Below are 12,585 nucleotides of genomic sequence, written 5' to 3' on the forward strand. Positions count from 1 at the left end.
CCCCCCCCCCCTGGGGGCCCCAATTTTGGGGGGGGGGGGGGAGTGGTGGAAAAACCACACACTCCCTGATGGTGATCTTTCTCCATTTATTTTCCAGACATCCACAAAGGCTCCAAAACCTGTCCGGCAGCCCTCTCTTGACCTTCCCACCACGAGCATGATGGTAGCCAGCACGAAAAGCCTCTGGGAGACTGGAGAGGTCGCAGCTCAGTCTGCCGCGAAGTCCCTGCCCTGTAAGGTATGGCATTTGCAGGACTTGCCTTGCTTGTGCAGTGGCAGAGGGGTTGGCCTCTGGGCACAACACACACTACGTTTGCATTAACCTGTTGGTATGGCTCATTGGTGGTGCCCACCAGCTCTAAAGGCATCTATATTAGAGATCCAGTCGCCTTCATCAGGATGCAGGGTGTACCACCTCAGAGCTTTCCTTTGTCTGTGCTAGGGCCCCAAATTGTTTCTTGGTGGCACAGCTAGGAAAGCCGCTGTGATGCTGGCTGAGGCTCTGTTTTGAAATGGAAATAAAATCAGCTGGTGGGGAGAATGTGTGTGTCTTCTGCAGGGGCTAGGACTGAGCACCAGTTGTTGAGCACAAAGTTGCAAGATGATAAACTTGTACTTGGAAAATGCAGAGTATTATGTATTGCTCTCTTAATAAATTCAGTTTCTGGTAATTGAGAGCGAGGCTGATTCTGTAACACATTGGTTGCAAACCTGTGTTTATGTGAGCAAAATTCCTTCCACACAAGAAAAGCCTTGATGTTAACATGTCTTGAATAGTTGACAAACTTAAGAAAATAAACATCTTGGATGTCTGATGCAGGTTCTTGTTGAAGAGAGTGAGAGGAAAACATTAGGATATACTGGGAATAGGAAGAAGTTTTCACAGTCATGGGGTTTAGCTGCAGCTGTCATAGCTCAGATGATGTGATATTATAAATAAAAAAGGACATCAGATGTGTGGGTTTGAAAGGGACGTGAACAAAGGCATGTTCAGCAGCGTTAGCAGTAAAGGGTAATGAGAACATCATCTCCTCAGGATATCGTGGCTGGAGACATTGTGAGTAAAAGAAGCCTTTGGGAACAGAAGGGCAATCCCAAACCCGAGACCAATATCAAGGTGAGTTAGTATCTGTTTGAGTATGAAAGCACTTGCTCTGCTGTGAAAAAAGAGCTCTTGACTGGATTGGAAGTATTGAGAAGATGGTGATGTTCTGTTGGGACAAGGGCTGCCTGTATCTATCAATGCAATGACATACCTAAGAGCTCTTCCTAACAGTGAGCTGCTATTGCTTCAGCCCTAGTAAAAATGGGGGCAGAAAGTGTTTTGTAACCAGTAATACTGAAGGGTCTCATGACTAGCATGTTGTTCTCAGCCCATGAGTTGGGAGCCCCAGCCTTCTAGGCTCAAATTCAACTGCACATGTGAGTTACTTTGGTCTTGTTATGCTTTTTAATCTTGAGAATAAATAAAATGTGCAAAATTAAGTGGAACTGAACCTAAGACAGTACCAACACTTGCACGTGGATCTGGGGTTTTGTGCCTACCGGTACATTTGTGGGAATGCCTATTAAAATGCAGCAAGCGGCTGTTGCTCGAACTGTCTAGGCTGGGAGAGGAAGATCAAAGTATCTTGTCTGTTCCTCAGTCGGTACTGCTGCGAGTATGTGGTAAATGAAACTGGCTCTTGCTATGGGTGAAACCAATCCTGGCTTGGGAGGTCTGGGCTCTTAGATGAGGCCTGGTGTTGCATCTTCCCTTTCCTATTACACATCCTGTGCTCGCTGTGTTACTTTATGCTTACAGAAAGCGGTGGTCAGTCTGTGCAAAGAGTTTACGTGGAAGGGGCAAGAAGGGAGTACAAAGTAGGCTGACTCCAAGCCCTCTGGGATTACAGACAACCATATTGCATAGTCCTCTGGCTTCAGTTATTTGACCTTGACTGCTTGTTTGAGGGAGAAAAATGCTGACTTTGGCTCTTTCTTTCTCTTCTGTTCAGTCTACTCCTTCTGGCAAAAAGTATAAATTTGTTGCAACAGGCCATGGCCAGTACAAGAAGGTGTTGATAGATGATGCTGCAGAGCAATAGCATGCCTGGAGAACTCATTAACCAGGTAGGTGGAGTATGACCTTGTGCTGTGTAACAAACTCCTGGTGGTGTTCTGGCAGGCTGTTGGGGTTATTTCTGCCAGCTACACTTTGGGCAAGTTGGAAGGTACTGTATGGTAACACCTGGAGCCTTGCTACTGGGCAAACGCCTGACTTTGAGCTGGAAGGGAGTGGGTATACAGCAGGGGTTTGTTTTGGTCTCTGAATTTCTGATGCTGCTAGGAAGCTGGATACCTGTGTTAGTTTAATCTGCAGAGGAAGTCCCTTAGCTACTGCTGTTAGGGTGAAGATGTATTTGCCTTTGCTAGTTCAAAGGAACAGTCTGTAATTGCCTGTTTTTCTTATGCTCTCTTATGTTGCAAGGAGAAGTAGATAGCTAGAGGTCATTCTGTCTGAGCATAGCAGCTGATGTACTCCTGAAATTCAGATGCTTCTGGGGTCTAATTCCCAGATTTACTGAATTAATCAGGGGAAAAACTTTTTAATGATTTCAGTAACCTCTTGGAACCACTCCTTAATAGGGTTGAGTGGGGAGGACATGAACATCTGCTGTGCTGGGTAGACCAACAGAGCAGAAAGGACTGTCCTCTGATGTTCAGCAAGGGGGGAGGCAGAGCTGGGTTGCTGTTTCTGCCCTCTTCAAACAGTCTTTGGATCTCATGCTCATATGGTGTTTATGTTAATAGATATCCTGGTGTTATCTTGAGTGGATGATAGTAGAGGGCTGCGGCAATAAGGAGGAACGGTGTAGAGGGAGGTGATAACTGGTTGGATCCAACCAGGCAGCATCTGGCACAGTCAGAGGAGAGGAAGTTGTCAGGGGTGAAAACAAGCTCATTCTCTTTTTTCCTACTATAAAAAAGAAGCTTTATTTCATAGCCAAGCCTATAAATAGCTCTGTCTGCTACAAAACACCTTTTGTTTCTGAATTCTTCTGAGGGCTGTGTTCCTTCTCCCCCCCCCCAGGAGCGGACTTTTGAGTGCAGCATGTTGTTTTGGGTTTTTTTTGCTTTTGTGGTGTCGATTTAGAAGAGAAGATCTCTCGAATGCCACTTTGAGGTGGGCAGCAGTACAAACCCAAGCCTGCCCAAAGCTATGTTTTTAGATGTAAAGGAGGAGGAGACTGCAGGAGTTGTATCCTCAACTTGCTTCTCTGCCTGTGGCTTTCAGAAACCTATTTTAAGGTCTCCTTTTTGATCAGTCCTCTTCTTTTTCCTGAAGTCTGTTTCAATGCACTGGGTGGGATCCTACTGAACTTAAATTCTTTATAGCAAACAGGTTTTGCTAGGTTGTCAGCAAACAGGACTTGTTTGCCCTACTTCAGCTTCTGCAAGGAGCTCAAAGGAAAGTGCCCTTGGCTCTGGTCTTTTTCCAGCATCCTTTCTTGAAAGGCCAGCGACTGTCACAGGATGTCCTCTAGGATCCACCCAGTACTCCAAACAGCCATGGCACAACAATGTTGCCCTGTGGGCTCATTCACAAGGAAGGGTTTTTGACTGTGATAGCTGAAGGATCTTGGCTCTTTTATCATCTTAGGTTTTTAGCTGGCTGTTTTGTGTGCTGTGAGGTCCCTGCTCCCCAGCTCCTCTCAACCCCCCGAACTATGTTCATCCTTTTTCCCTGCTGCCAGATCCCTTCGTTGCTGCCTTTTTGCTTCCAAACCCTTCTGGCTCACCCCTGTGTCGCTTGCTCAACACCACCTTATCACCTTTCTAGTTCCTTCAGCACAGGTACAGTTTTTCTTCCTCCTCCCCCTTCCTGAGCTGCAGGACCTCTGAGCAGGCTGTGGAGCAAGAGGTGTTCTGTAAGTGGCCATGTGGGCTCTTAGCAACTGCCTGAGGCTGTTTGACACTGAAAAACAACCAAACTCCATGCCCAGCAGTGTTCCTCTTCCCTTGCTCAGCATAGCACGTTCAGGCTGGGACACACTGCAATGGCTCCCAATGCAGAGCGACTGGTGGAAATCTGTTGTCTCCAGGCATCTGTTCTCTCCTCTGTGATGCTCTCATGCCAGGGTCTGTCTCTGCGGGACTTGCCGTGCCTGCTGTATGCCTCTGCCCTTCGCTCTTGGGGCAAAAGGGCTAAACCATGTAGCCATACCTGCCTTCCTCTGCTTCCCACTGTGAGAATCGCTCTCCCCACTTGTGATTTTCTGTCCTCCATCCCTGTGCAGTTGGGGCTGAGTTGTGGACACAGCCTGATGGGAAGCCCAGCAGATGCAAAACATAAACCTTACGTGGGAGTCACTGGTTTGTCATCCTCACTGGGTGGTCATCCTCACTGCAGGACACAGTGGATTGAAGCACAATTACTTCTGAAACCATCTTCTATGGCCAGATTCACATAGTCTCCCAAGTGTAATCAATATTGGCTGTTCTGCTTCATGCTAATGCTGTGGATCTTGTGAATGCAAACTCTTGTGCATAGGCATCCATTTAGCTGTGCTACAGTAAAGTGCCATTTTATCACTGTGTGGTAAGGTCATCTTGACCTGCATTAGGCATTCTACAAGTTTTACGCTGCACTTGTTGATTTTTTTGATTTTGTGTTGCTGTGTGGATCTCTTTCTATGGCCTTCTCTTGCAGCATGTTGAATTATCCTGCAGAGGCTTACCTGGGATCCACTCGTGATTACTGGCACATTTCTAACCTACCTCTTTTCAGCTTTTTCTTGGAAAACTGGGGGATTGGCGAAATCCAAAGTTTAGATACTTGGGTTATTCCTCCCCCCCCCCCCCCCTTTTTTTTTCCTCCTTAGAATAGGCAAAGGGTTACAAAACAGAGAGGATAAGACCAGCAAAGGGAAAAGTTCAGAGAAGGTTTGATGATAGCTAAGCTCTTCTTATAGTATCATTGCAAAATTTGAAGACTTCAGAAAAGCAAAAGGGGCTTTTGGTTTTGTTTCTATGTCTGGTTGCAGTTTGGCTTGGGGAAATTTTGGTCAGCTCCATATCCTCTGTGCATGAAGAGAATGTAAAGAGCTGTGTATTGAGTTTCCTGTTTGGACTAAACATAGCAATCCTATATTAGCTGTGTAGGAACATCCCAGCATATGACAAAGTCCCTTGTGAAACAGAAGTAGCTGATCTCCAGATGTCATGCTCATAAGCCTGGTGGCAATGGAGATGCAAAGGGTGACTGTAATGATGGAAAGCACAGTTGTCTCTGTGGATGGACAGAGTTGGGGATTTTGTTTTAAATACCCTTTTTTTCAGGATAGTAGGCACCAGTAGGTATGCAACTATCACGATGATCCCCCTGAAAACAAGACTACATGCGGTTAGCAGACCCTCCTGGAAAACAGCACCTTGTTAAATACACAGAGTTGGATACCCACATGCTGAAGCAGGCTCTTGTTGGTTATCATGAAAACACCAGTCCCCAGCTGTACTTAAAAAAGCATGGTAAAATACCTAACAGAACCTGATTACTGCAACAAAGTTAGTCTTCTGTGTGCTATGATTTAGTAGACTGTCCTAAGAGGACATCAAGTGATGATGCCCATTTTTTTAGGCAGGGGAACTGCTGTGTGAGAGCAGGATGGATATTTTATGCTGTCCCTTGTCTGTGCTTTGGGTGAAAGGATGAATTTCCACCTTGTTCTCAGTGAATGGGTGTGGGGTGCACTTTTGGTGGAGAAGCTAAAGAGGTGATGTGTACCCTCTTTGACTTCAGTTTCTAAAACTCCCTAGAGGAGATGTGGAGCAACCCAGATTCCTTCATGTTGCCTCAGCTGCAATTGCTTCTGTTTCTAGGATTTATTTTGGTCTTAAACACAACAAAATAAACTCAGATTTCACCATCCTCTAAACTGGGCTGCTTCTACAGGCAATTTGTCCTCTTCACTGTGTGCCTCCCCACTCTTCCCCATGTTACTGCACACAGTACTTGTTGTTGGCTCTTAAAACAAGTGCATGTTTGTCTTCCTGGCTCATGACCTGTGGATGCAGTATGTTATGCTTTTAAGCTTATATACATATGGAGAGTAACCCTTAAACCCACAGCATGAGGCTGCTGGCTTGGAGGGATTTAATTTTATTTTTTCCTTACACTTGGCTCTGTTGGGCAGTAAACCTAGTCATAGGTGCTTTCTTGCTTGGTGCCCTGTAGGAACCTCCAGAGATTTGGGCCTGTGGAGCAGTCTGGCTTCAGTTGACTGACCATCCTGATGCCATTCTGTTAAAGCTCTTGCTGTGCTCCTCAGCCGCTTTGGGTCTAAACCGGCTCACCTCAAAGACAGTGGTAATCTTTGTCATGGGTTTGGCAGCCAGTTCCTTCAGTTTCCGGGCATCGAAGCGTGGCTTATGTAGAAGGATGGGTAAACGGCGGGGAAGAAAGTTTCTTTCTTCCTTCTGCAGCTTCTTCTCTTCTGCTTGCTGCTTCCTCTCCTTGTTGACTGACATCTGGTATAAAATAGCATCCCACATCCTTGTGGCCCTTGATTTAAACAGCCCGCACTCTTGACCAGTTGGTTGAGAGCTGTCCTTCTCCTTGTTCCCTTCCTCCTGTCCCAGCTTTTCCGGCTCGGGCTCTGGGAAGTCGGGTGCTTCTGGCTGCACCATCAGCTGCTTCCTGAGGCGATGCCAGCCACTGGCATTGGCTCCAGGTGGTCTTGCTTCTTCTGCAGGTGATAGTGCTGGCTCAGCTTTGAGGGGAGGGCTGGTGTTTGGTAAGCTGGGGGTCAACTGAGGTTGAATGATACATTCTGCCTCGGTGTCTGTGGAGGTGGCCACAGTACTGTCAGCTTGTGCTGGGGTTGCTGTTGCTGGGTGTGCTTGCCTCCAGGGAGTGCTGGGCGTCAATGATTTTGGGATGTCGCCATCTTGCTTGGGTAATTCAGGAGCTATCTCTGATCCAGATATTTCGGTGTCGCTTCCATGGGTCATAGGCTGATCAGTGTGGGCATCGGCGGGGCTGGGCTTGGGTGAAGGGGCCTTGATGGACTCTTCAGTAGGAGCAGGCCTGGGAGCTTCATTAGGAGGCTCTGCCTCTGCAGCAGAAAGGAGGGGAGGCTCCAGTGCAGGAGCCATGGCCTTGCTGTCATCGAGCAGGGTGGGTATCTGCCCTGGAGGTGGTTCAGAGTACCTTGTTTCAGGTGCTGGAGAAGAAGGCCTTTTGTCTTCATGGCTGACAGTTTCTTCGGTCTGATTAGATGTGGATGTCTTAGCCCTGGGTGGCTTGACACTGTGGAAATAAGCATGCACCTTGGTGACATAGGTAACCTCTGGTGCCCTTTCTTTACTGGGTGTACTGGAAGGAGGCAGCTGGGGGAAAACAGATATTGAAGGGTCCTGTGGAGAGGGGAGGTGGGTGTCTGTGCCTTCAGGCTGCTGTGGAGTCTTGGGAGCTCCTGGCTTGTGTAGCAGGGGCACGGCCGGGGAGGTCGTGAGCATGAGGTGTTCGGCAATGCGCCTCTGCTCAGTGACCTTCAGTGTGAAAGGCTTGCTCTTTCGGAAGGGGGAGGAGATGCAGTGGGTGATGGGCTTGATGGAGAGGCGGGTTGGGAGGCTGGCGGAGGTGGCTGCTGTGGTTTCGGGGGTCTCTGCTGGGGGAGTGCTCTCATTGTGCTCTAGGTCAGGGCTGGCCTCATTCACGGGTGAGAGGCTGGACCGAAAGGACTTGGCTTGCTCCGAAGCTAGGATGGCATTCTTCTTGGCTGCCTTCTTCAGCAGCCGCTGCAGCCGCAGGTTGTCCTTCCCAGGCTTTGGTAGAGTGGGAGGGGGAGAAGGGTGGTGGTGGATGGGAGTAGGCTGGACGGAGGATGATACCGTTATCAGCATTGTCATCTCCTGGAAGAAAACACAAAGCTTAGAGTTGGTGTGGGCTTAGCCCTGGACTAGACTCTGAAATAGTCATACATAAGGCAGCCTCTTCCTCTCTCCAAAAGCTATGAGTATGGAGTCAGTATTGTAGGAGAAGAGCATTGGTCTTGGTTTCCTTAGTCTCTCAAGTAGTCTCAGCCAGTCTTGAGGGTGGTGTGGCAGGGCAAGAGATGTACTGGGGGAAGCTGTATTGCCAAACCTGGAGCCCTCCTGCTCCTGGCAATAGCGCAAAACCCAGTGAGAGCTCCTTGGGACCACAGACGTTCGTGTCTTGGCAAGTCCTAAAGGGATTTGGAAGGAAATGTCAAGAGAAACAGAGCGGTTCTGAAATTCTGAAGCTTTGAAACATTCTCCAGAGGCACAAATCAGGCATGTTTCATAGCTTTCCAAATTCCAGTTATTAATACTCTGATACAATGTTATGTACAACAGAACAGCCATAAACTACATGTGTCATTTGAGTCAAAGTCAACACTGGCCTTGATTGATTTCAGCTGGCAGAAAGACATCCCTGTGAAATGCAGGACCTCAAAAAAGCTGTGTTTATCTGGTGAGAAAGTGCTTTGTCACAATGCTAACTCTAACTGGTCTTTCCTTGCTGTGTCAAGTATAGTGGCCACCTTCTCCTGCACTCAAGATGAAACCAAGTTTTCTCTTTCCCTTGGGAGCATTGCCACTGTCCTGCCTGTATCACTGATTCTTCAGTGAAACAGAAATAGGTTGTGTTCTGGGTCAGGTCTTATCCCCACTGGCAATTGCAGCTGGACCCCCCTTTGGCCAACAGTGCTGCTCCTGGGGGGATGCATGGCTCTTTTCCCTGCTCTCTTTCACTAACTCACCGCCATCTCCTCTTCTTTTTGGTGAGCACCAGTCAGATTTCCTGCACAGTGGAGCTAAGGGTCTGTGTTGGGGATAGAAAGATAAAACTAATCTCAGTTCTCTTCTTTCTCTTCCTGAGCAAGGCTGGGGAACACCAAAAACTCAGCCTCTGACCTGCAATGACTCTTGGCAGCCCCCAGAAAGAAATCTGACTCAACCCTGCCTCTCAGCACAGAGTTGCTGAGTTTTGCTATGAAAGGAGGCATAAATCACTGAGCCCCTTAATCCCCAGTGCTGGATGCAACTGAACATCCTGAAACAAGGAAGAGGTGGTGGGCTGATGTCAGGGTTGCCCAGAGGGGCTATTGCATGTGCTCTGCTTGGTTCTTGGTGGCTCTCCAACTGGCTCTGGTTAGTGTGGGTGTGTAGCATGATACCTACCGTGTGGGAAAACTATCCCGAATAAAACTCTCAAAAGCACAGAACGGCTATTTGTGCTTGAGTGCCTGGTGTTGCCTTTAGGCTTGCAGTGCTGCTGTCAGCGCTGGGCTGAGAAGTTGATCTGTACCGAGCAAGCAGGTGGTGTATCTGCCAAAACTGGTTGTGGATGGGGGGAAGAAGGATGACTCTTCTTTAAAGAAAAAAAATAATTAAAAAAAATGCAGCAGCAAATGAAAGCACTGAAGAGGTGGCACGTAGGGCATAAAGTCTTCAAGGTCAAGCCCTCCCCATGGTAGATGAGCTGTCCTCCAGAACAGAGGCTGTGGTGGGCAGGGCCTGGGCAGTGTCTAGTAAGTGGTGCACTACTACCAACTGATTTCCTCAGTACAGGAACGACACGGACCTGTTGGAGCGGGTCCAGAGGAGGGTCACAAAAATGATCAGAGGGCTGGAACACGTCTCCTGTGAGGAAAGGCTGAGAGGGTTGGGGTTGTTCAGCCTGAAGAAGAGAAGGCTCCGGGGAGACCTTATTGTGGCCTTTCAGTACTTAAAGGGAGTTTATAAGAAAGATGGGGACAGACTTTTTAGCAGGGCCTGTAGCAACAGGACAAGGGGTAATGGTTTTAAACTAAAAGAGGGTAGATTCAGACTAGAGATAAAGAAGAAATTTTTTATGATGAGGGTGGTGAAACACTGAAGGAGGTTGCCCAGAGAGGTGGTAGATGTCCCATCCCTGGAAACATTCAAGGTCAGGTTGGATTGGGGGTCTGAGCAGCAACCTGATCTAGTTGAAGATGTCCCTGCTCATTGCGGGGAGGGGTGTGGGGGGGCTGGACTAGATGACCTTTAAAGGTCCCTTCCAACCCAAACTATTCTATGATTTATTTCAGCTGCAGACATGAGAAACCTCCTGCTGTTTTGGCGAGGGGGCTTGGAGGGGATTTGTGCCAGCTGGGGGTGACAACTGTTGGGCATTCCCAATGGCTTATCAGCCTCATGCTTTAGGCATAAGGCTGGGATTAGAAGTTACTCTGTTTCAAATGCTACTCTTAGAAATAAGTCTGCACTGGCCTGAAAAAAGGCTGAGAGCCCCATTCCTTCATCATATACCTGCTCTCCTCCCCAGCCTTGTGGATATTCTAGATTCTTCTGGGTCAGAAAGCCAAAATGCCTCAGTTGGAGAGATGCATACTTGCTTTTGTGCAACACTACTCTGCTTCTGTTTGTATAGGAATCGGTAGTTGCTTGTGTGATTTTTGTCATCTGCAAGGTGAGCTAGTACACACATCTGATGTTAGGATTGATTGTGGAATGATTTCATCTGCTTCTGTTCAATGTCTTCCCACGGACAGCCTCTACTACAGGATGAGCTGTGGTCTAGCAGCACTGGTAAAGCAAAATTATAAGGTTGACCTGCTTCAAGCTTGTGTTGGGAATACTAAAGAGGCAGGGCAGTGAACTTCCCAACTACTGATCAGCTCTTTGAGTGTTTTCCTTGTCCTACAGACTGCTGCACCCCAGAAAGATGCAGCTTCTGACATGGGTCAGAGCAGAATCTTGTCTGGGATTTGCTGTGAACTGCCAGATGGTACCGAGGAGGGCATGGGGGTTCTTGGAGTGGGAAGTTTAGATATAATCTGCATGTATGGGGAAAACTTTCCCTCTGTTCCCAAAGAAAGAGGCTGCTTTGTGCCCTATAATCTCAAGATTTGTGGTCTCTTACAATAGTCTGTGCTCTTAAAATCACTCTCGCTACTCTCTCAGCACCCCAACTGACTTGAAACCTGCTGTGCTGTGGGTCTTGGAGACATGAGTGGTAACTTCCATGGCATCTGACTGTGACGGAGTCTGTGTATTTGACTAGTGAGGCAGAGAGATGCTAAGAGACAGCAAAAGGAAATCGGCTGTTAATTTATTTGCCTTCCCTGTCATGCTTGGCTTTGATGACTCTCCTTCAGAGCTTTGTGTTCTCAGGAGAAATTCTGCAACAAGCAAGATTTGTGATCGTCTTCCCCCCCTTGCTGTGTAATGAAGCAAAAGCAAAGGGACAGATGGACTTGCTTTATTGCCAGCGGAAAGGCCAGAGCTGAAAACCCAGGGACAATGGGGAAAATACTGCCTGAGAAACTTGGGTGGGTTTGTGCTAAGTTGGAAGGAAATGGAGCTAGAACCTGAGTCAAGAGGCTTTCAAAAGGTTAGATTTCCCTGCTGCTGGTTGAGTGCTTGTGGGTGGAGGGGAGGTCACCCACTCTTGGACCCCAACTGTTCTCCCGAACTCTGCTCCATCTGCAGGCAACCCCAAACTGGGAGAGTGTCAGCATGGAGGAGTCATTTATCATGCGATGGAAAAGTCATTTGTGTGCGGGAGTCCCTCAGCTGCACCAGCTGTCGCACACGGAGCAGATAGAGAGCTGCAGGAACCCGATACGGCTGCAGATGGTCCCAAGTAGAGAGCTGCGGCTGTCGGGGGCTGTAGGAACGTGCTCTCTGCTTCAGTGGCTTTCTCAGGCTTGGAAGGAAACCTGCTAATCTCCTCCTTCTCAGGAGATGGCTGGGCAGTAGCACATCCTTCCCTCTGCCTGGGCAGCTGTGACCTCTGCCGGGCATGCAGCCCTTGGCATCTACTCTGCCACGGGCACGTAGCAGGGTTGACTGTCCTGCAGCGCTGAAGCTTTATGGGCTGATTCACAGGGCTTTGTAGAAATGGGTGGGAGAGAACTACCTGTAATTGCTAGACAAGATGCAGCCTCTGTACAGCCTAGGGTATTGCTCGTGGCAGGCCAAATGGTATGCATAAACTTCTTGTTTTCTTGTCTTGCAGCTGAGCTTGGTCCTGGCTTGATGCAACCCTCAATGCCACTATTTCCTCTGCTCCACAGAAGACAATTGAAGGATGTTTCTCTTCTCCTGCCTGATGTCAGTGTGCTTTGGTACAGCCTGACTCCTCTCGGGGTGTAAGCAATACCCCATGCTGCCTCCAGTTGGATGAAAGGAACTAGATCAGCTGGCAAAACTGTCCCTGTTTTAACTTTCTATGTGACTCTCTGGCACTTTTTTTTTTTTAAATCTGGCTCTGCTATGGAGATGGGAGGCTGTGGTTCTGTTCCCTCTACTCCCTCTCTTCTTTCTCAAGTGTTGGAAGAGGGGGATCTGCTGCCCTGCTGAGCTGGCAGGGCTTTTGCTATGTGATGAAGAATTTCTGCTTTTGTGGCTCTTGGTGGCTGGGTGGTGAGAGAAAGGGAGCTCAGAAGAAACCCGGTAAAAGAATCAGTGTTTGAAAGGAGGGCAATGGGCGGAGACTGCAAGGACCACTTGTCACCCTCTTGGTGCCAGCTGTGGGTAAACTCTTCCCCTGTTTACAGTGCAGCCTCTGACCCTCTACATTATCTGCTTTGA

General features: G+C 48.2%; 1 protein-coding gene across 1 annotated transcript in view; it reads left to right on the forward strand.

The window, feature by feature from the left end:
• Positions 1-12,244, forward strand: part of LSP1 (lymphocyte-specific protein 1) — a 50,485-nt gene extending 38,241 nt beyond the window's left edge. The window contains exons 8-11 of the mRNA XM_010566005.1: positions 98-238; positions 1,037-1,117; positions 1,998-2,112; positions 12,011-12,244. Coding sequence (XP_010564307.1) covers positions 98-238; positions 1,037-1,117; positions 1,998-2,087 — 312 coding nt within the window. The 3' untranslated portion in view covers positions 2,088-2,112; positions 12,011-12,244. The remainder of the gene's footprint in view (positions 1-97; positions 239-1,036; positions 1,118-1,997; positions 2,113-12,010) is intronic.
• The last annotated feature ends 341 nt before the right edge of the window (positions 12,245-12,585 follow it).

Source organism: Haliaeetus leucocephalus, unplaced genomic scaffold, assembly GCF_000737465.1.
Source record: "Haliaeetus leucocephalus isolate CR32 unplaced genomic scaffold, Haliaeetus_leucocephalus-4.0 Scaffold200, whole genome shotgun sequence".
Lineage (NCBI taxonomy): Eukaryota > Metazoa > Chordata > Aves > Accipitriformes > Accipitridae > Haliaeetus > Haliaeetus leucocephalus.